Below are 23,892 nucleotides of genomic sequence, written 5' to 3' on the forward strand. Positions count from 1 at the left end.
TATTCCCACTGTCTGATTCATAGTTACTTTGTGCAGGTTATCACATCTGAGCGTGGTCATCTCTCCCAGGTCAGCGACAGTCCGAACCATGAACAAAACCTTTTCTAAACTATGAGTTAGGAGCCAGTGAGGCTCTTACCTCAAAATGCACTTTTCAATGACCTTCTTAGGTATGTCGGTATTTATGCAGGCTGAAATGTACCTGGTGGAAAACTGGAACCTAAGCTAGCCCAAAACAACCGCCAGAACGGTGTAAAGTGTTTACAACAACTGGAAAGGGGGGGGGGTTGACTCTGAATGTGGACAACTGGTAGTTTTTCAGGAGAAAGACGGTTCGAAAATCAGGAGAAACTCCAGGAAATGGGGAGCGCTGGCAAATCTGGAGGCGCCGCATGGTGGTACAGTGGTTATCACTGTTACCTCACATAGGTACAGAGGGTGGGGTAGACTGGGGGAGGACACGTCCCCCCAAGTTACGTGGGGACCCTGATCCGCCCCCACACACACACATATGCACACTTACACTTTTGAGGGGGAAAAAAAAGAATCCTTAGATAAATACCATCCCTAAATATGTTTGGATACCGTGATGTTTGAACTCATCAAACTGAGTCGACCATAACAAACTACTCACAGCGTGTGTTTGCTGCAGGTAGGAATCCCCTCACGCGCGCGCGCATCCCCGTGCCTGTACACACGCGCTCTCCTTTTAGAAGTAGGTAGATTATAATGCACGCATTCCTATTAACTTATACATGGCTTTCAAAAAATGCAATTTCACGTTGATTTACAGATCTAACGAAGGATAAACATCACAAACACAGATGTCACTTCGTATTCAAAAACATCGATACATTTTGTTTGTATTCCGCCGCTGTGGGTTTCGGGTCCTGAACAAGTTGAGAACTAAGCTGCCTTAAATTGTGCCGGATGCAAAAAAAGCAACCCGGAAAAAAACAAAGATGTCACAGTGTTCTTTCAAATAGCAACTAATGTAAGCAGACGTAAATTCTACATAGGCTTAATCCATTCCATACTATGTTAAATTCGATTGTCAACATAATTTTCCCACATCTGATAACCTATTATTATTATTATTATTATTATTGTTACTGTAAAGAAAACGACTTCATCCGAGTTTGACCTAACGTTAATGTCTGTTAGAATAAAGCTGTAAATCTATGAATGTGTCCTCACATAATATATACAATTACAGTATACTGGGGCTCAGTAAATTTAAACTTGCCACAGATAGAGAAATCTGTTGTTTATGCTACTATCTAATAGGCTATTTCTGGTTGATTGGAAATTCCACACCAGATAACAGTGTAACATTGTACGTATGTTGGCCAGTGTCAATCAAAATGTATAGTATATAAAATCACACCGAATGCCTCATCAATCGTGGCTGGGTAAGCTTAAGAGACATTTTGCCCTCTGTTTGGTCCCTCCTACTTCAAAAATCTCCCCTGTGCCCCTGCTTTGGCTCCGTCCGTATGGAGTTTGTATGTTCTCCCCCTGTCATCGTTGGATTTATTCTGGGTACTTCGGTTTCCCCCCACAGTCCAAAAATATGCTGAGGCTAATTGGAGTTGCCAAATTGCCCATAGGTTTGAATGATTGGTGTGTGAATGTGCCCTGTGATGGGTTGGCACCCCATCCTGGGTTGCTCAATGCTTTGCACCTCCGGGATAGACTCCGGACCTTCCATGATCCTGAATTGGATACGTGGTTACAAAAAACGGACGATTGGATGGCAGGAGTGAACAGGATTTACAGTCTTAATGATGCAGGATTCTGGAGAGGACATGTGCGTCTAGAGAGAGACCGAAAAAGATCAGAGAGGATCAGAAACCACTGTTTTAGGGACTTGAAGCTTAGCACACTCAGAATGTAGAAAATTACCATACATGGCAAAACCATAGTACACAGTGATACACAAACACACACAATCGGTGTGGCACCGCAGACTCTTCAAAATAAACTTTAATTACAGTACTTATGTTTTGCCTGATGATTAAACACTGAACGCCCATTTAAGGCGTATTGAGTAGGTCTACCTGTTGACTGGCACGAACAGCGGCTCCCCCTTGTGGCAATTCAGTGCAGTTAATTTAAGCAGGCTGGAAAACCCAAAGGTTTACGTAGTTGTTCTAAACACCCCATTTACCATTTGTTCTATAATTTATTTAGAAGACATTTTTAATGTGTTTAGCATAATAAAAAATTCTGCAAGTAATTAACTCAGGTTTTTTATTTTTTTTATTTTTTTTTACAAATTTTCTAGTCATATCTCTATAGATAATGGCGCACGTCAGCGTACGCCTCAAATGGTACAGATAGCTACATAAATCATCACCTTATAGTCAAATCAGAGGCAGGCAAAAGCAACAGTCAGATACCGAGATGTCCTCCGCCAGACTCCTAATGAGAGAAAAAAGCATAGAAAATTAGTTACTGGTGATGTTATTTAGATAATCGTTGAAAGAACATAAAATGAAAATACAAGGAAATTTAGTATCCATCAGTCTCCCACCTGCCTAGCGTGGGAACATATGCACCAGTAAGATAGTCTCAAGTAAATTCGTGTTAACGTTTGTCCACTCCATGCTATCGATTCTGGCGCGATGCACTCATCATGCTATTGGGGGCGCTAGTAGCCTATAATCGATTGTTTGTCTATCGAGTGTTGCTTTTCTCTTCGTATATTACACGCACGCCGTTCTGATTGGACAATAGTAAACAGGTGACGTAAATTTGCCAATTATGGTTGAAGGCGCTTTTGCCTCGGAGAGGAAACTTTTTCTCCGTACAAAGCGTCTTAACCCTGCCCATCCCCATCGGCGAGAAAAACAGAAAGGAAGTCATTAGAGACGGACCAGGACGGGTGGCGATCCAGATGCGCCCTAAAAGCGACTAAAAAATTAGACATTTTGACCGCTGTTCCTTTCGAGCTCGTCGCGTTCACGGACGGCGGAGTGCATGTTAAGAAGCTGTCAGGCGAACGCGTGCAGCCTGCGGTCAGGGCTGGTGTCACTACGGCGAGGGTGCGCCCGAACCCGGGGGACGGCGACGGAGAGGACCCCTGTTCCTCGTCGTCGACATCACATGAAGACCTGGCAAGGTAACGCGAAGGATCGCTGCTGAAGTTGAGTGACGGGGACATGATCAGGAAGTCCGGTGGCGTCTCAGGGCAGGTTCGGCTCAGTTTGTGACAGGAGGCGCTGCGCCGCGCATGATCCGCAGGTCCCAATGCAGTGCCACTTCCCGGGGGATTACCGCTAAGGGGTGTGGGTCGGGACCACCCGCCCCTTGGGAACCATTCCGAAAGCACCAACTTTCCCCACCGCAGTATCAAGGCGCGTCTCGCAGTTTCTTAGTCACCAGTTACACCACTGCGCAGGTGAGCTGTTTGTAAATATTTTATTTATTACTCATTGGTCTTTATACATTTTTATTCCGGATTCAATACCTATAGGTAAGGACAATATGTAGTTTAATGGAAGGAGAGAACCGCGTCTTCTTGGCCGTGCCCCGACGCAGATTCTTTCTCAATGATTTCCATGGATATCGAGGTGGAGGTGTTGTCCTCCATGTTGGCAGGGCAGGTGGAGGCTTGTTCAGCAGGTTGCTGGATTCCCCACGCACCTCCTAGTTGGAGGAATTCTGGTTTGGGCTGGTTGGGGTTGGGGAGTGTGTGAATATGGTTTGTGTTCAGTTTGAGTTGTTTAGATTTGCTAACAGATAGTGATCAGATTTTTCTGTCAAATGTTATTTTCTTTCTTTCTTTCTTTCACATATGATGTATCAGAAACTGTGTGTGTCACTGGGAATGCACCCGTCTTCTGTAGTGTGACTTGATTGGGTGAGGCTTTTTGAGAAAATGCTCTGTGTGTGTGTGTGTGTGTGTGTGTGTGTGTGTGTGTGTGTGTGTGTGTGTGTGTGTGTGTGTGTAGGGCGGGATTGAACAGCGAGTCAGCGACCAGTCATGAAGCAGACTCAGCTGACATTTGGTCCTAATTAGTAATATAATAATAATTGACTTCATAAGCAAATTGTCACCCATCCATTTGTACTGATCCATTTTGGGTCCAGTAGTGTACACCCCCCCCCAGCTCTGCCTGAGAGACACTGTCACCTGAATCACTCTGACGATTCAGCCTTTTGGAAATGGCACAGAGATCTGGCCTCAGGCACCAAGCCTGACATGAAACAAATGAAAGCAGTCGTCCTTCCTAAGAAGTGGAGAGTCTGCAGGGTGGCGTCATGCCTAAAATGGGCATGAGTTAAGCCTCACTGATCCTCCCATCCCTCTGGTGAGGGGCTGTCTGCTGGTGGGGGCAGGGGACTGTGCTCTCTGTAGACTTGTCCAGTTTGTAGCCCCCCCGAGGCATAGACCACCCATCCAGGGTAGGTGACTTCCATCTCCCCCCGCGTGGACCTCTCTCACCTGTCCGCTTCTCTGTCCAGGTGACTTGTGCTGAACCCCATCTGGGATACACGTTATGCTGAGGGACGTACCCGCAGGCCACCATGAACGTCACCAATGGGGATGAGAGGACCTTCTTCCTCCAGGTCTACCCCAGCCTGGAGGAAGCGGCGGGCTCCTGCTGCACTATGCGGGTTGCCCGGCAGATCACGGCGGAGGTGGTGGTACGTCGTGTGGTGGAGAAGCTGGGGAGCGACCCCTCTGTAAGGTACGAGCTAGCGGAGGTGCAGCATGTCGGAGGGGAGGAGTCGCTGCTGGAGCCCACTGACTCACCGGCTGAGAGGGTCCGGCTGTGGCCGGAGAGGGTGCAAGAGCGCCACCTGCAGGCTGAAGGCTACTACTTTGTGCTCCGGAAGTGCAACGTCGTGGACGACCTGTGCGACTTGCCGGTGCTGTCAGAGACCACTATCCTGGCGACACTGCGCATGCGTTTCCGTCAGCAGAAGATCTACACCTATGCTGGCAGCATGCTGGTGGCCGTCAACCCTTTCAAGTTCCTGCCCATCTATAACCCCAAGTCCGTGAAGGAGTATGAGGGCCGCCCGCTGGGCGAGCTGGAGCCCCACGTCTTCGCTGTGGCCGATGTGGCGTACCGGGCCATGCTCCAGCGGCACCGCAACCAGTGTGTGCTCATCTCTGGCGAGAGCGGCTCGGGAAAGACGCAGAGCACCAATTTCTTGATCCACTGCTTGACTGCGCTCAGCCAGAGGGGTGCTCTCAGTCAGATGGTGCAGACCATCCTGGGGGCGGGGCCAGTGCTGGAGGTACTGCTCCTGTTTTTTTTTTTTTTTTTTTTTTTTTGATGTAGCGCCTCCTACAGGTTAAGGAGCAACAATGTTAATTTAAAGAAAAAGTGATAAAATATATAAAAGCAATAATATAAAAAAATGGGGAAAACTTCAGGGACTGGAGGGGGGGTCAGCCAAGGGAAGTAATGAGGCAGTGTGGGAGGAATGGAGGAATGGGGTCACTCAGATCTCTTTAGGGCCAGTCACATGACATCCGCGTTCATGGTAGCGATGCTCTGACATGACTCGCGCAGAAAGCCGAAGTGAAAGCAAAGACAGGATATGTGACACGTACGAGCTTGGGGAACAGCGGCGCAGGCCGTTTATGACTGTGCTTTCGCAGTGGCGAGGGACCATCCTACGGTGGGAATAAGAAAGACAGAAAACTTGAAAGAGTTTGCCCAAAATCTCTAAAACCTCAGCTGTGAGGTGGGAGCCTCACTGGTGTCTGCTGTAAAGTGACAATCAGACATACTCTGCACGCATGAGGACCTTGGGAGAAGCTTCGTACTTAAAGTGCTGCTCACAGGCAGGGGTCCGCCGTGGTTAGTGTCCTTGAATGCAGGCTCGCTTTTAAAGAAGTGATACTCCGCACAGGACTGGCCCAAGGGGCGGGGAGTTTAGAGATGCTTGAGAGGATAGAGACCAGGTATACATCCACATAGTAATTGTACTATGCGGATGGGGTTTGTGTGTGTCTCGGGGCTCATGGGAACTGTAGTTGCCTGTACTTTTGACAAGGCTATCTGCTCAAAAATCCTTTCAGGTCTCTTTCTGATAATGGGCCTGTTATGATAATCTTGCTTGGGCCTCCCTTGCAACACTAACCAACAGATGGGACTCCGGTGTGTGACCATCATAGAAATGAAACGCTGCCTTTCTCCAGTGGAAATGCAGTTTCATTTTCCAGCACGGTGCCCATTTCCCCTGTCTTAACGCTCTTCTATACTTCTACACACTGCTGTGTTCATGAGCCGCCTTTTGTGTGCATGTGTGGCTGCAGGGTGTGGTCACATGCCCCGGGCGGCCTTTCCCATTGGCTGTCACAGCAGATGGGCCCACCCCACAGTGTGCTATTGGGCTTGAATAAGGAAAGCGATAGAGCAGGTTTGGCAGGTCCTCTGGTATTTTACCGCCGGGGCTGGGGGCCCTCGGGGTTCAGGGAAGAGGATCTGTGGGAACAGTGACTGTACCCGAGGATTTTCCCAAACTCAAATGTGCAAAGTCAGAACATGACTGCCGGTGGCCTGGGAGCTCTGTCATGCCAACGCAGCCGCACCCAAGGCCTTATGGGTGAAAAGCGTGGTGCCATGGGGGCCTTATCACAACGAGCGGGAATGTCTGCATGCCAGCGTGTCCTGGCCTGTGGCTGCATGCCGGCATCTTTCACATGCAAACTGGAAAATTTCTGGGGTGAGGAGCAGAGATAGAATCACTATGTACACTGCATAACACTCTGGAAGAGAGGGTCTCCTCCTCTGAGTGAGCGGCTCCCCCCAGAGTCCTGCAGTGGCAAGGCTGGCTCTTCGCAGTGGTAGGTGGGGCAGCACCTTGAGGTAATGAGCAGGCACTGATTATAGTGCGTTTACCCACTCAACGCATGACAAATCACCTCAGGAATGAAATCCTGAGTGCAGCCATGCAGTGGAAGATACCTCAGCACCACACTGGTCCAAAATGGAGCAGTGTGAGTTTTTCTTTTTCCAGTGGCTGGAGTGCCAATCCTGCCACCAACCTCCAAATATTCCCCTGTACGTTGGAGGACCTGCTGCCAGGGCTGGATGTAGATTAACATCATACCCAGGATGAAGGAGTTGTAGGTTGAGGGCCTGGCTCAAGTGCCCAAGGGAGTAGAATTACTCTGGGCGTTCACGGGATTTGAACCAGCAACCTTGCAGTTGCTGGCACTGATCTGTACTCGGCTACCACTCCACCTGCAGGGCTTTTTATCTGCTGTGACATCTGAGTCTTATGTCACGACTTGTGTGCCTGCGTGCCTCATGCTGGGGGTACTGGGAGGATCTGCCATACACCACTGGCGGCGTGTGGCTCCCCGTATGTCTGTACGGGGGGGAGGGGGGGGTCCTGATGCCTTACCAATAAGCTTGAGCTCAGTAGCAGGACTCGCGGTAGCGCTAAGGATTCTCGTTCATTATCGGTTTTCGCTCCTGACGCTGGTAATATATCATTCATAGATGTTTTGGTTTTACTGGCCGGAAAGTAATGCAGATTTCTGCTAAACCAATAAATCATGTCCTTAATTTTGTGATGACACTCATGCCGTCTGCAATGAGGAGAAGCTTTGCACTCGGTGCTGTCAGGATGGCGTCCTGGTTGAGCTCTGAGGTGAAATGTGGGCTCCGTCTCCATCCGTCGTTAAATGGCGAATAACCACATGGCGTCTCTCCCTCACCGCGCCAACAGGCGTTCGGCAACGCAAGGACCGCTTACAACAACAACTCCAGCCGCTTTGGGAAGTACATTCAGCTGAACTATCTGGAGAGCGGCGTAATGCGAGGGTAAGTGCCCCAGGGTGGGAAGGTTGTGGGGGGGAGGGGAGCAGATGGAGAGATAGACAGATGTCTGTTTTGGCTCTGCATTTATAATCGTAACAGGAACCGCCATCTTTGGGCAGATTGCACAAGCACTGAGCCTGGGATGAGGAAGCATTGCATTATGGGAATGATCCGTTTCATCATTTGTGTGGGGATGGGTGTTTTGTGTGTCCACCCTCTGTCAGTTGTCAGTGGTTTCGTTTTTGTTAGGGTTCCTGAATTGCAGGTATAGCTGTATGTAATTTTCTTCATCTCTTTGTGTCTGAGTGTGTCTCTGGGTGTCCGCGTCTGTGAACACTTTGCACCCCCTGGTTGTCACTGACCTCCGATCACTCGCCTTCTGGGGTCGCAATCGCAGTTTGCTGATGCTGGGCAGATCCTGTCCTGTCTTTATTCCTCCTGCATGTCTTCCTTTTATTTGTAAGGTGGTGGTAAGGGGAGCACAGGGGAAATAGACTGATTTTGCCATTCACACCCTCTTCTAGGGCGGTGGTCCAGAAGTACCTTCTGGAGAAGTCTCGACTCGTGTCCAGGGAGAAGAACGAGAGGTGAGGAGCAGCGAGTAGGCTAGGCTGCGTGGATCATGTCTGTGAGGCCTTTAAACTAAACCAGTACCCCCTCCCCTCCCCCCAACCCCCGCCAATAGGAACTACCACGTGTTCTACTACCTCCTGGCCGGGGCATCTGAAGAGAAACGACGGAACTTCAAACTCCTGAACCCCGAAGACTACGTCTACCTCAAGCAGGTACGCAAGTCCCAAGGGAGGTTCTGGAATGCAGGCCAGTCCCGGCATGAGCTCAGGGCCTCACGGTCTCTCTGCGTTTCCCCCGCAGGAGAGCATTTTCCCGGAGGATGAGGTGGATCTCCATAACGAGTTCAAGAGGCTGCAGCAGGCGATGGAGATGGTGGGGTTCTTGCCCCCCACCAAGAGGCAGTGAGTGGCTGGCTCCTCGCTTGGGCTCCGCTGTGGCCGCGGAGAAAGGGGGGAAAGATTCCTGGGAAATGTGGGAGAGGGAAGGCAGTCTTCCTCCTTAAGGCTCTCAGTGCCTGGCCTCAGAGCCACGGAACAAGCTTTAGAATTATTAAAATTAGAGCACGGAAACGTGCTGTCATGGTGACGAACATCCACCTTCCTCAGCCTCGCCCTGGTCATACAGTTCTCCACCAGTGGGGGGCAGTAACAGTCACAATATTATCCACATAGCAGATGGGCCGGGCTCCCGGCATTGGAGAAACAGCCTGGACTGTGTACTCAGAATACATGTATGGGTCTGTATATGTGGGACTGTTTTTACGACCGTAGAATCTTCGCAATGCTGTCTGCCATCCTGTACCTGGGTAACGTGACCTACCAGCGGAAGGGAGCAGAGCGAGATGAGGGATTGGAAGTCGGCCCTCCTGAAGTGCTCAAGATCCTGTCCAACCTCCTCCAGGTGGGTGCTAGGTGATGTCCTTGCTATCTTAATGGGATAAGGGGGCACGGCTGAGCAGAACTGCTGTACCCTACCTACAGGTGAAGCAGGACCTACTGGTGAAGGCCCTGACCCAGAGGAAATCTGTGACAGCCAACGACACGCTGATCCTGCCCTACAGCATTGCTGAGGTGCGTGACGCCCACCTGGACCTGGAACTATGATATCCAGACACTAGGACCGGGAGTCCAGGCTTGTGTTCCATGACTAACGGATGTGGCTACGGTTAACCGAGTGTGACTAGGCGTGGCTAACGGTGGCTAACGATATAGCACTGAGGCCTGGTGTGGATCTCACTCCCCTTTCAGGCCATCACCGCCCGGGATTCCATGGCCAAGTCCTTATACAGCGCCTTGTTTGACTGGATAGTCTTGCGCATCAATCACGCACTGCTCAACAAGAAGGATCTGGAAGAGTCTGTAAGGAGCTGCGGCAGGCCAAAGCAGGTTTCTTGCTGTCCACATGGTAACTTCTTCACTATTATGAAAATGCTTTTCTTTTCCTTGCAGCACTTGTCAATTGGAATCTTGGATATATTTGGATTTGAGGACTTCGAGAACAACAGTTTTGAGCAGTTCTGCATAAACTACGCAAATGAGCAGCTTCAATACTACTTCACCCAACACCTCTTCAAACTGGAGCAGGTGATCTTTTGGTTTGGCCTGTCAGGGAGGTGATGGTTCTCCTGGGGCATCACATGGATATTGTTTGGTTTGGCCTGCCAAAGAGGTGATAGCACTCCTGGAGCTCCATCTGGTGATCGTGTGCTTCACCCTGTAATGAAGGTTTAATGTTTCAGCCATTGCCTATGTATTCCTGCAGGAAGAGTATCAAGCAGAGCGAATTTCCTGGAGCAACATTGAGTACACTGACAACGTGGGCTGCATCAATCTGATTAGCAAGAAGCCCACCGGCCTCTTCCATCTTTTGGACGAAGAGAGCAAGTGAGTCTCTCGGGGCCAGCCTTCCACTTACAGAACCTGGCTCGGCAAGGGTGTCTGCTGTTGTACCCCTGAGCCTCTGATGATCCGTAATGGTCTTGCCTTCTCTGGTCTTCAGCTTCCCTCATGCCACTGACAAAACGCTGCTGGCCAAGTTCAAACAGCAACATCAAGGCAACTCCTACTTCATTCCCACACCTGTGCTGGAGCCTGCCTTTGTCGTTCGGCACTTCGCCGGGAATGTGAAATACCAGCTGAAGGTTGGGATGGTGGGGACACGGGGTACTAGAGAAAAGACTGTTTATTCACGGTTACTGTAAGGGCCTGGAAGGTGTAGAGCACCTGCGCTTCAGCTGTGTCCTGATCATGTTTTGGCTGTTTTGTGACCATGCTTTGACCACTGTCTGACCATGTTGTGACTCTTCTGCTCGGCCTCGCCCCCTGTTTCAACCGTGCCCCCCGCTGCTCCCCAGGACTTCAGGGAGAAGAACATGGACCACATGAGGGCAGACATCATGTTGCTCCTGCGAAGCAGCAACCGCGCCTACGTTCGCCAGCTGATAGCCGCCTCTCCGGCCGCTATGTTCCGCTGGGGGGTCCTGCGTGCCGCTATCTACAGCCTAGCCGTCTTCAACAACGCTGCCCGTCATCGGGCAGCCAAGACAGCAGGTATGTCAGGTCCCTGTGTGAAGGGATATTGCCCTGTTCTGAGCTGATCCTTTGCCACCCCCCCCCCTAATGATTCTCGTGTCTGCCGCCCGTTAGAGATGATCCGACGAAACTCTCGCACCAAGCTCGGGGAGCTGCGTTCTCCAATGATCCCCCCAGAGAGGTTATACAGGTAAGAAAACATTCAGGGCAACGCGTGTTAACAGTAGCATGGCAGAATCACCTCTATAGCTTCTGCTTTTCTGAGGTCAGATGACTCGACACCACAAGCCAACTTTAGGCACAGCAGCGTGCAGCTTACGTTTTTTCCACAGGATGTCATGTGTGTCCGACCTTGGTGCGGCTGGCTGACCATATAACATCACTTTCCCTTTCTCCCTTCTCAGTACCCAAACCCCGTTGGTCGAGTTCTCCTTCGATCGCTCGATGGAGCACCCTCTTGAGGTGTTTGAAGACATCTTTGCCAGCTTTGAGAGTAGGAAGTAAGTGATCCACTGGGTGGTGCTGGGAGAGAGGGGCGGTGACTGAGTTAAGGCCTGCCCACACTCCTCTCCGCATGCTCACAGCTACTGGAGCCACTCCTGCCTGGGGTTTTTGCAGTAATGCCGCATGCTTAAAATGAGGATAGGCAGCTGATATACCAGTGCACCTCAGAGTATGGAAAGCACCAGCCCCCTAATCTCCAGATGCAGCCACCCTGACCTTATCACGTGGAATCCATTCCTCACTATAACAGCAAAAACAGCAGCATACATGATACACACCCAGATACCAGCTTTGCCTCACTGCCCCCTGTCCCCCTCCCCGCAGGAGCAGCAAGGCCGCTCGTCATAAGCAGATCATCCCCAAGGTAACCAAGCCACCAGGGGTGGGTGGTGGGGATACTGAGTGTGTGAGGGTTTCAGGCTGCTTACCCATCGCTTTGTGTGTGTGTGTGTGTGTGTGTGTGTGTGTGTGACGACCCCTCTGTGCCTCTCTGCCCCCCCCAGAACCTGCTTACCTCCTCCTCACTAAAAATGATTGTCAGCCTCACTCTGCATGACCGTTCCACCTGGGCTCTCCTCCACCAGAACAAGAAAAAGAAGCCCCCCAGCATCGGGGCTCAGTTCCAGGTATCCCTGGGCCCGTCATGCCCTCCTACCCCCTCCTACAAAGTGACCTTTTAACCCTTCAGCTCTGCCTTCTGCCCTGCAGGCCTCCTTAAATAAGCTTATGGAGTCCCTGGGGAAGGCTGAGCCTTTCTTCATCAGCTGCATCCGCTCCAACGCCAACAAGGTGGGCGGTTCAGTGGTGTTCTCACTTCTCCTGTTTACTCTTACTGCATTAGTTTAATCAGTGCAATTATTTGCGCTAGACTGACCTTCGTAGTTGACTTGTTTAATCTACCTGGAAGTAATAGTGCAGCAGTCCATGTTGGGATCCCCTGCTGTGGTATACCCAATGGTTCCTCTGTAGGTTAACCCTGCTAATCCATTCCGGTCTACGGGCTCAGCCCCCTAGCTATCCCCGTGCCCGGCATGTTCTCCTGACCGCCAGCTCTTGCCTGGTCCTTCCAGATGGAGATGTGCTTTGACAACACGTTGGTGCTTCAGCAGCTACGCTACACAGGCATGCTAGAGACAGTGCGAATCCAGCGCTCTGGATATAGTGCCAAGTATACCTTCCAGGTAGGCGGAGCCAGCTGACCTGCTTTGGGGGGGGGGGGGGCACGCACTCCAATATCTCAGTGTTACAATGAACGGAAGACGATCTATCCTGATGTGATATTTTTGGCTCCCCCGCAAAAGGAATTTGCCAGATATTTCTGGCTGCTGCTTCCAAAGACCATGACGTCGCCACAGAGGGACATTGCCAACCTGCTGCAGAAGATGGGCCTGAATCCCAGCACCTATCAGATTGGGAGAACCAAGGTCTGGCCCCCATTCGTGTCGCTTGCACCGGTCCTGCGTGAGGCTGTGTCAGTCTGACCGAGGGTGCCTTTATTCCGTGTCCAGGTGTTCATGAAGGAGCCGGAACGCCAGAAACTACAGGATGCTCTTAACCACAGGGTTCTGGAGAAGATAATCTATGTACAGTGCTTCTTCCGCACCCAACAAGAGAGAAGGCAGAGACAAGCGGCTGCTATTGCGATCCAGGTAAGGACAGAGAGCGATAGTCAGGGGTCTCTGAGAAGACTTCTCCTGACGATGACCCACTTCTCCCTGCTGCAGCGCTGTTGGCGTAGGTACCAGGAGGAGAAGCGCTATAGGGCAGCTATCATGATCCAGGCACTATGGAGGGGTTCCACCCAAAGGAAGGAATACCTGCGAAAGCTGGAAAACTTCCGGAACATGAAGATGCTGGCCAGGGGTAGGCCAGGAAAACAGAGGTAGGTCAGCGCTACACTCATACCTACAGCCGTTCACCCTGCTGTCACCGTGAAGGCCGTGATGTGAGTGTCGAATGTGTGGCCAGTGTTGTAGGGTAGGACATAATGAGAGTCTAGGAGACGTCTGACTAAGCTGTGGTTCTCAGGTTCCAGCAAGACAAGGAGAAGAATCTAGAAGAAGAACAAGCCCTGCAATCCAGGGAGGGTGAACAGGACTCCACAGAGAGGAGGTCAAGTGAGAAAAGGGTGGAGACCAGAGAGGGAGAGGAGTTTCTGAGGAGAGGCGGATCAGAGGTCTCTCTTGGAGGACAGAAGCAGAAGGCTGACCTAGGTACAGCGTCTGGGGGAAGGGACGTTCCAAAAATCCTGTTATCTGGCATCCAGGACTTACAGAGTAAGAGGGGTCAGTCAGGCCTGGACCAGGGTCAGCAAGGGAACCAGGAGACCAGCACAGCCTGCCAGGAGCTGCCTGCATCGGGGGTGAGCGTCGGAGGTGTGCAGCCGGATGAGCTACCCTCCATACTCCTTACTGGAAACGAGGAAGCGGGAAGAAAGGAGATCAAGCGGTCACCCTGTGTGCAAGAACGGCCCAACTCCCTGCACCTGGACACTGCTGGCACACTGCAGAGGTTTAGCAAACACACGATGCTGAAAGACAAGGCGGAGAAGTGGAAGGAACGCAGGGGTGACTCCAAACCTCAGGACGGCGACGACCAGCACCTGCAAAACCCAATCCTCGACGTGGACAAGGGCTCCCTGTATGTTGTCTCCTACCTGCCATTGCATGCTTCTGCCTAAAACTTTCCCTTTGTGCAGTTTCTCGGGTTCCATCTGTCACGCGTCCTTCATCCTCAACTCGCAGCAAACCGCTTTTCCGATCAGCAGGTGTTCTGATGCATCTTCTTGCTGTTACAGAAGCCGCCGGATCTCTGTTTCCCTGGACGACGTGTCCAACCTCAATCCCTCCGCAACGGACTCCATCCAAAAGGTATTTAGTCGAGTTCCGCTTGGGTTTATAACGTTTCGCTTTGCGCTGGGGCATCACCAAAGCTAAACAGCACAATAGTAACGGATACGGCGACCCTTATCCAGGTAACGACCTCGTCTTCCTCCGGTAGAGGAAGGCTTCTCGCTCCGTGTGTGTCTTCACTGTGCCAATCTCTGGCTAGGTCCGGCTTCACTACCGCAAACGGCGGTTAGCCCACGTCCGCAGTGCCCTCAGAAATGAGGACATAGGTGACATGGAGTATTGGAGTTTCCCGCTTCCCCCCATGAGCCCCGGCCTGCTCCCCCGGGTGGACATTCCTGACACCCAGCATCAGGTGAAGGTATCAGCTGGTACCCATGGGCCTTTGCATGCACATGGACCCAGAGATCGGCAGGGAAACCCAGGAGGCAGACACCTTGAATCTCGGAGCCCCGAGTCAGGGCTGGAGTCTGTTCCTTGTGGTTTCTGACCTTTTTTGGCATCGTAGACTTGCTCTGGATCTCAAGTCCTCGGCACGCTAACTACAAAGTTTCAATTTTCAGCTGCAGACCACGATGTCCGGTTTCTCTCTTCATTTTAATCACGACCCTTAACCCATGGCTTCCAGAAGTAGCCTGACATCATTAGAGAAAACAAAGCATCCCTCCTCATTATTTTACATAATTAGCAGTGACACTTGACGGTCATCATCCAGCCAGTCCCTGGAAGAAGTTCATAACCACTTCGTACATTCCAGAGTAGACTTCAGACTGTTCATATCCGTCTGTTGATGGCTCTCAGTCGCAAGCTGCAAAAAAGGTCAAAAGGTTTCTTGTAGGTGGATGGGGGAGGGTTGCTCTGGTGGTGGTGCTGCTGTGAGCAGAAGCTGATTGAGATGTGTGCTGCCATTTTGGCTCCCTTGAGGTCTGTCTGGGAAGGATGTCTGGTTATTCAAATGATTGGTTGGAATGCTGGGAATCTGCATGTGGAACGTCATAACCCAGAAGGGAGGCTGGTGATATGTTGGAGTACTAACATATCACCTACATCCCCAGGTATATTTTTCTGCCGTGTATTTTCCATAAGGATTGCCCACAATTTACATGAAAATGAACTCGCTCATAGAAATGTCAGCCAGGATGACTTCCTGTGCCCGTTTTAATTTCAGCCACTTGTGGAGATCCCTGAGGGACCCACTGAAACGTCAAAGTTCAGCACTCAGAAGCATGGAACCAGAGAGAGTCCGAGCTGTCCGGCGCAGGGCCATCAGACACCCACCACCCCGGAGAAGTACACCTCCCTTTATTGTTAAATTGTGCCAGTTCAGCACTGATTCTGGAGATGATCCTTCAGCTGGTTCTGATCAGCTCACCAGGTTCAGTCAAGTGCACTTGGGAGGAACAAGTATCTGCACGCAGATGTTTCTTGACTTTCATCACTCGTAGCTTTTAATAACTGTCTAAACTATTTATGGGTTCAGTCTGTGTAACTCCTGTAGCCTTAGTGCAGATTTATGGGTTTGGCAGCATCCTCCACTGGTTCCTTCACCAGGTCCGGGTTCTTCAGGAAGATTCTAAAGAGGCTTCCACATAAAGAAGCCCAGATGTCAGACGAAGGGGACGTGACCCCAACCCATGCACCGAACAGACTAGGTGAGGATTCAGGGGCGGTACTGCTTGGGTTTTTCAAGGTGGGAATGTCGTAGCTTAAAAGTCCTTTTATTTCGCTTAGAACACGTCCGTCCACGAGCCAACCGGAATTCTGTGCATATCAGCCGAGCCACCAGGGTGTCTATGCAGTGGAATGCCAGTCTGGACCGTGAGGTCACCAGCGGTGATGAACTACGGCAGCTCGACGACTTCCTGGCTACGAAGGTGGCTCAGGATTCCCATTTCCTTGCGCAGTATTGGGCACGAACGTGAGCAAAAGTGGCATGAATCTTGCCGTACCCATCGACCGTCCATCTCTGTCTTTGCGTAGGTGAACGACTTCTCATGTGGGAAGAATCTGTCCTTAACGGAAGTCCTCTTCATTAAGGCTACGATGGAGTTTCGGGAAAACATCAAGGGCATGTACTCCCTGCAGGTACTCGGACCGTCCCATTGTGGGCCACCATCGTGGAACGGCCTCCTATTGGCTTGTTTTTACAGTCAATCGGGATTCCCAACGTTTACACAAAAGGAAACCTCTGAAAGCACCGTATATCTGAATTTCCAGGGGAACTGAAAATAATATAAAATTAAAAATACCTTTCAAAACGGAACAGTGTGACATGGGGCAAGGAAGGGGGCCCTTCTTTTCACTGTAGACAGGCTGAGTAGGGCTAACAGCACAAACTACACCCTCTCCTCCTTTAGCGACTACTCTGGCTAGCAAACATTCGCAAATACGACGGTAATAAAAATTTTCCGATCAATGGGCACATTTACAAACAAATTTTGTACCCCTGACAATAATGCATTTCGGAGTAAGAGTAATGCTGTCATAGCTGTACGAGAAAGTTATCTGAACAAGTCAGCAGCATCCAGTGAACTTTGCAGCGCGAGGCACAGTCTGGGTAACGCCTAGTTTACTGTGACTTTCACTTACCGACCATTTTCTCTTAAAGACCTGGGTTATGTTTCCCAAACGCTCCCGTTAGCAACTTGCATAGTTGGGACTGTACAGTTGCCTGGTTCCAATTATACAAGTTGCTAACGTTGTTAGCAACTAGGCTTTCGGGAAATGCACCCCTGGTCCTTGGAACTTAACTCGTTTGCTAAACAAGGAGAGAGTGTAATATCAAAAGCAACCCTTTCTGAGAGGGGTAAAATGAAAACCGGGGGGTTGGGGGCATGTGATGGGATACCATGCAGGTCAGTAGCATCTGAGGTTGGGGCCAACATGGTTATTTGTACCAAATTAGTGGGAAGAGAGACAGCTGGAGTTAATCAGCACGCCCAGTGTGGTCACATGACCCTCCCCCCCAATGTCTGTCACACCCCACCATGTATCTATATTTAAAAAGCAACAAAAATTACTCAGACCTCTCGTAACGGGAAGTACAATAAGATGACAGATTTAGAAACTTCCATATACAGCATATATATAAAAGTGGGTGAGAAACATCTTCACTTACAACTTTTGCATAGTACTGTATATGTAACAGTCAAGAGAAACGTTGAAAGCTTTTTATCTGGGTAGTAAGTGCACTTCTGCTAAGAAAAAAACACAATATAGCATTAGAACATATACAAATTAAAAGTAACAATGACAACTAGTAAAAATTCCACATTTGGTTCCCAAACCTCTCCTCAGGGGCACCTCAGCCACTCCGTGTCTTCATTAAATTTTACCATCAACTCACTTAATTATTTTATTTAATGAAAAAGTCAATGAGACTTTAGATTAGCTATATGAGGTGTGCTAGTGGTCAAAAATCCATGGGTGTGCTGGATGGTCGCTGCAGATACTGGGGTGATTTTAGCAGAAGTGACTAAGCTGACACACTTTGACAGGCAGTTATATATCAACATGATTTTCTTTGGCTGCCTAATGCTTTTTCATGGTACTGTACTATTTACAAATCCTCATTTCGTGACATGTGGAGCTGTTTTGCAGTTGTTGCAGTTGGCTCACTGTGGGCCCACAAGGTGGGGGCCTGTCTCTGCTGGGCATATTTATGCACCCCCCCCCCCTCACCACCCCACAGAATCCTTGCATTCGTTGTCGCTACAAAGACTTGATGACAAGCTACCAGAGCAAGGTGACCAGCTTGGCAGGCCAGAAGCAGAAGACGGAGGTACACATGGTAGTCAACCTGTTCCAGTCTGTGCTGGACGGGTTTGTTCGAGCAGCAATGAAGAGGAAGGAGACCGACCCAGAAAAGGTACAGCGTCTTTATCAGGATCTGCAGGGCAGTGTTACCTAGCAGGTGTGTGTGTGTGTGTGTGTGTGTGTGTGTGTGTGTGTGTGTGTGTGTGTGTGTGTGTTTGCGTTTACATATGTGTAACATTTCACTTGCATGATTGACATGCGCATGTATTGCAGCCTGAGAAGAAGAAGAACAGGCGAGACAAGAACTTCTTGGTGAGTACCTCTCAGTCAAACCTCGCTGGAGGACCACAACGCAAAATTTCTCAGTTAGCAGGATAATTCCGTCAGAAGTCAAGACTGTCCGATAGGAATGCTCTTAACTAAGCTGTTATTCAGCTATCGTGATTTCTGGCTTAAATTATCCAGCTAACTGAGAAATCCTGTTTTGTGGAACATCCCCAGGAGCCAATGAGAAAGCCTGACCTTATTGTTGTTGTGCAGACAGAGCACCGGATGGACCATGTGCTCAGCACCTATCAGGTGAACATCATGCAGTCATGTGACCAGTGTACCTCCTACATCTGGGGCATGGAGAAGGCCTACATGTGCAGCTGTGAGTGTCACCCGGCGGCGCGGTATCTGGCCATTTGCACCCGTTTCTCTGCCCACGGCTTTCTAACCCTTCGATTCCAATTTTCTTTTCTTTTTTTCTCACAGCCTGCAAAATGGTGTGCCACAAGAAATGCCTGTCAAGAATCATCAGGTCCTGCTCCACCTACACCCCCAGGAAGGTGAGCCTTTCCAAAGCTCCGCCCACCATGTATGGGCGGTCCCAGGGCATCCACCAATCGGGCCGCGTCGTCTTAAAATGTGACTGTCGTCATGTCACAGGACGCCGAGCCGGGTGGCTCCCAAGTCTTCGGCGTGCATGTGCGCTACCTGACCGACACGACCCACACGGTGCCCATCATCATGGCCATGCTGTTGGAACATGTGGAACTGAACGGTCTCTACACGGAGGGTATCTACCGCAAGTCCGGCGCCGCCAACCGCATCAGGGAGCTGCACCAGCAGCTGGAGAATGGTGAGCCAGCCGCCACTGGTCCATCTTCTGGGAAAGCCCTCTCGGAGCTAGACTGCTCGTGTCTGTATCCGTAACAATGCCGTTGGTGTGCACATTCCAGACCCCCAGGCGGTCTGTCTGGAGGAGTACCCCATCCACACCATCACCGGCTTGATCAAACAGTGGCTCCGGGAGCTGCCTGAACCCCTCATGACATTCACACACTACAGCGCTTTCCTGCACGCCGTAGGTAAGACCTAGCTGCTTCTAAATCATGGCAGAGGGGTCTGTTTTCCTAAACCTTACCCAAGGATTTAACTAAACACAATCTCCCCCATTACCCCAGAGCTTCCAGAAAAGTCTGAACGACTGAAAGACATTTACACAGTACTGGACAGGCTCCCTCCAGCCAACTTCAACACCCTAGAGAGGCTCATATTTCACATGATCAGGTGGGATGGTAGCCCTTGCTCGCTCATGAGTTTCTTACACAAAAATGTTCTGAGGGCATAACAAACAACGATTGGTTGAGAGAGAGAACCAATTAGATTGTTTAGGATTTGGGTCCCAGCAACTGGAGGAGGTGGGACCAAGACATCTTATTAGTTGGTCCTACCTCGTCTAATTGCTTGAACCCACCTCTTATACAATCTGATTGGTTATCTCTCTTAACCAATCATTTTTTTTTCTGGCCTTAGAACTTCTTTGTGTAAGTAAAACTCCCACAAGCCCCTTACTCACTTCCTGCGAATCGCTGACAGTGCGCAGGCCCCCATCACGCAGACTTGTAATGTTGGACTACACTTCTCCCTTCTTAAGTGCTGATGGTCTCCTCCTACTCAGGGTAGCCAAAGAGGAGCCCCACAACCGGATGTCGACGACCTCGCTGGCCATCATCTTCGCCCCCTGCATCCTACGCAATCCTGACACCTCAAACCCCCTTGAGAGCATGACAGACGTGAGCAAGACCACCATGTGAGAAGCCTTGCTTACCCTGCAGGCCTGGACTAACCTGTAAGCCACGTCGCACACCCATCATGTGACCGCTTCTCCACTCCCACCACCTACTCAGGTGTCTGGAGCTCCTCCTCAATGAGCAGATGAGGCTCTACAAGGAGAAGCTGATGGAGCTGAAGCAGCTGGAGTTTGCTGAAGCCCTGGCCATTAAGCAGCTGAAGCTGAGGAGGCAGAACACTGTGAGTCCCTGAGCCAGGGGTCTCTGTTAAAATGTGGCTTGTTGTGAAACATTTAATGGGATCCATCCAATAATCCACTAGGTGAGTGTTACCCAATCCGTTCCTCAGGGTCCCACAGACAGTCCATGTTTTTGCTCCCTCCCAGCTCCTGGTAGAATTTGGACTGTTTGTGGGTTCTTGAGGACCAGATAGGTCCTTGTGCCAGACAATCCCCATTTTTGTTGGTTCTGTTAGCCGCCAAAATATCTCTCATGATCCAGCCGCTATGAGAAGTGTGACCGAGGAACGCTCATGTTTTCTGAGACACAGCTGAAGCCGCCAATGGACCAGCAGCACGGGAGAGACTCAGTCGATTCTGACCCGGAGATGGAGAAGATGGTGTTGCGCATCAAGTCCATCAAACAGGAGAAGTGAGACTTGTACCTGCCCCATTCACAATGGCTGTGGAGGCTGATTGGCCCTGCTCTGACCCCCCTAACCCCCCCCCCCACAGGGATGAGATAGCCTGCACACTGCCCGAGCTGACACCATCCACTTTGGACCAAGACAGCGTGGAACCTGAGACCCCTGGGGAAGAACCAGTGTGGATTCTAGCACCTGACAGTAGTCAGTAGGACTTTTTTAAATTGTATGTTGGTCACGATACATTTGTTTTTATTTTGCTGTTACATTTTTTCTTGTTTTTCAGGAAAAACATAGCAATTGGCAGCCATACAAAGCAACATTTATGTTCCACGTCCAACATATGGACATAATACTTAAATAGGTGAAGAGGGGGGTGTACAGGTATAATTTATAAAAATTAAATGGAAGCAAGAACTACATTTAAATAAATTGAAAGAAAATAAATTAGATTAAATCTGACTAGGCGCTTTAACACTTCATACATATACATATATATCCAAAATCCATCCCACAGTCATAGGATGCTATTTCTACCATAATATCAGCCCATTCCCTCACATCCAGCACTCAAGCTGATCTCCAGTGTCTGAAAATAACACTGGAAGCTGTAATTTCGCCAGCCTTTGTAAATGACTATTTTTCTTCCGATGTTTTTGGTGTTTGTGATCTGCCTCCCAATACGCATAAATATGGGAACAAAGCAATTGCTATGCTCAGGATTTTTAGTATTTTTGCCCAGAATGGTTAAGTCAGGGGGGCGCCATGGTGGTGCAGTGGTTAGCACTGTTGTCTCACACCTCTGGGCCCCGGGTTTGAGTCTCCGCCTAAGTCACATGTGTGTGGAGTTTGCATGTTCTCCCCATGTCGTCGTGGGGTTTCCTCTGGGTGCTCCGGTTTCCCCCCACAGTCCAAAAACATGCTGAGGCTAATTGGACTTGCTAAATTGCCCGTAGGAATGCATGTGAGAGTGAATGGTGTGTGAGTGTGCCCTGCGATGGGCTGGTCCCCCATCCTGGGTTGTTCCCAGCCTTGTGCCCATTGCTTCCGGGATAGGCTCTGGACCCCCCGCGACCCAGTAGGAAAAGCGGTTTGGAAAATGGATGGATGGTTAAGTCAGTGTGCGTCCTCACACGGGGGGGTAAAAAGGTTCCAACTTTGGTTTGGCATTTCCAACACAAATTATTATTCATCGGTTTCATTCTAAACAACCTTGGTGGAGTATGATAATGCAATATTCTGTGCTGTATAAACACCCCCCCCCTGCTTGCCATACATATTTACCACATTCTGTTATTATTTACATCCACTTTTCTGGTGCAATTATCCCCCCAGTCCCCTTTCCCCATATCATTTTTTTTTTTTTTTTACAATGGATGAATCACCTCTTATTTGATAACCTGTAGAACTCTCTCATCTGTAAATATTTCTGAAAGTGTTCTTTGCCATTAACACCATAATGTTTTATAAGATGTTTCTAAGATAGGAACACTTCATCTTTATTAAAGCCTCATATTTGATATGCCCCAGTAATGGCACCATGTCCAGTAAACAGGTGCCAACGCAAATAGCAGGGTTAATCCATAATGAGAGTTTATTCATTCTATGAATTTGGGTCCATGTGCCCTTTGAGTGATTGGGGATTGATCGAGGAGAGGTGGGTCTGCGAGGGAGACACTGTAATCGAGGTGCCCAGTTACAGTTTAGAACTCTGTGCCAGGGGCCCCAGCACCGATGACAACGCCCACACCATGCCAGTCTGAGGTGGAGCCATCGACGGACCCGACTTCCACCTCTCTGGCGTCTGAGTGGCAGTCGAAGAACCCCAAGCACCAGAAACAGACCACACCTGAGGAGAGGACACAAGATCAACCCCCTGTCTCCAAAGCGCCTGGGGACCACAAGCGATCCAGTTCAGTCAAAGGTCCTTTGAAGGGTCTCAACATTCCCTTCATAGATGAGAACCTGTAGTTCAGGGGAGCAAATCACTGAGGAGTTTGTGGGCGGAGTCTGCCCCAGTAAGGGTAAAAGGTTTGGAGGTTTCCCTTAACTGCAGTTATGGAAAGATTGCAGTCACATGTACAATAAGGGCAGTTGAAACAAGATTACCATTTCAGCAAGCCAGCCTTCTATATTTTCTGGTTGTATAATTTTTTTTTTTTTAATGTTTATTAAAGGAAGTCAGAGTGAGTCCTTCATCAAGCAAGAATTAATCGCCTGTTATTGTTTTCCTCTCCTACTCATTACTGTGCCTTCAGAACAATACACCTTCTACCCCTATATTGATAACTCTTGTAACTAGAGAGCAAATTTCCAAAACTTACTTTATTCTTAGGATGCTTTTTTTGAGAAAACTTCAGCAAGTTTTGAAAATTTAATGAAAATTCTTCATTGAATGATATGAGGACTGAATGAGTTTTGGCTCCCAATACTATAAAATATGATGAGGAAGCCTCATTTTAGGTCAGTGTTTCTTCAAACCTGTTCTCAGGGACCCTCGGACAGTCCACAGTATTACTCAAGAGCTGGAGGCAAAAACGTGGACCGTCTGGGGATCCCCAAGCACCCCATTGAGAATCACTGCTTTAGGTCATTGGCGGTCTCAGAAACAACAAAAACTGGACTGAGTGAGTATTGAAAATTTTCTCTGCACTTTACTGGATTCCATTTCCTTGCGGTTGTTAATGTAAGTGTGATTGTGTTTGGACAATAGCTGCCAGTGAACCACTGGTACTTCACGCCCAAATAACCTGTCAAAAGTCAAAGTAAACTTTATTGTCATTCGGGCCATACGATTCGAGAGTGCATAGTAGAACGAAATTGTGTTTCTCCTGGATCAATGTGCAAAACAAAACAAAATACTACAGGCTACACACAATACAGAACTAACACCGTGACTACAATTCTGAACAGAGGTAAATCTTGCGCAGAGTAAATAGTGCTCAAAGTTGAAAGTTAAAATTTGCACGGAGTCAAGATAGTGCAGTTAAATATTGCACAGTGTTTCACAGTTGCCGTATTATAACACAGAGTGACAGTGCAGATTACTTAAATATAATATGAATACGTAGTGCATTTATTAAAGTGAGTTATAAGTCTAATGGCCTGTGGGAAGAAGCTTTTGCTCAGTCGTGTAGTCTTACATCCCATACTGTGGGAACGATTACCGGATGGTAGCATGTAGGC

The 23,892-nt window shown here is 49.4% G+C and overlaps 1 protein-coding gene across 6 annotated transcripts; it reads left to right on the forward strand.

The window, feature by feature from the left end:
• The first annotated feature begins 2,755 nt into the window (after positions 1-2,755).
• Positions 2,756-22,915, forward strand: LOC125716249 (unconventional myosin-IXb-like). Of its 6 annotated transcripts, XM_048988366.1 has the most exons (42): positions 2,756-3,124; positions 3,247-3,403; positions 4,471-5,253; positions 7,702-7,796; positions 8,318-8,380; positions 8,479-8,578; positions 8,667-8,767; positions 9,137-9,266; positions 9,347-9,436; positions 9,614-9,724; positions 9,815-9,949; positions 10,128-10,249; positions 10,365-10,506; positions 10,720-10,915; positions 11,012-11,087; positions 11,302-11,397; positions 11,726-11,765; positions 11,905-12,027; positions 12,110-12,190; positions 12,472-12,582; positions 12,703-12,825; positions 12,910-13,050; positions 13,126-13,283; positions 13,430-14,041; positions 14,199-14,271; positions 14,453-14,611; positions 15,419-15,540; positions 15,802-15,902; positions 15,982-16,124; positions 16,231-16,335; positions 17,942-18,118; positions 18,280-18,318; positions 18,547-18,658; positions 18,763-18,836; positions 18,937-19,129; positions 19,230-19,358; positions 19,455-19,560; positions 19,952-20,083; positions 20,181-20,304; positions 20,614-20,714; positions 20,798-20,910; positions 22,427-22,915. In XM_048988366.1, exons 3-42 carry the CDS (start codon positions 4,534-4,536, stop codon positions 22,675-22,677), a joined length of 5,820 nt encoding a protein of 1,939 aa, XP_048844323.1. In that variant the 5' UTR covers positions 2,756-3,124; positions 3,247-3,403; positions 4,471-4,533; the 3' UTR covers positions 22,678-22,915. The 6 variants fall into 6 exon arrangements, with proteins under 6 accessions (XP_048844323.1, XP_048844321.1, XP_048844324.1 ...); XM_048988364.1 differs by having other exon boundaries at positions 2,756-3,403; XM_048988367.1 differs by having other exon boundaries at positions 2,756-3,403; positions 14,453-14,605.
• The last annotated feature ends 977 nt before the right edge of the window (positions 22,916-23,892 follow it).

The sequence above is a fragment of the Brienomyrus brachyistius genome, chromosome 21 (assembly GCF_023856365.1).
Source record: "Brienomyrus brachyistius isolate T26 chromosome 21, BBRACH_0.4, whole genome shotgun sequence".
Lineage (NCBI taxonomy): Eukaryota > Metazoa > Chordata > Actinopteri > Osteoglossiformes > Mormyridae > Brienomyrus > Brienomyrus brachyistius.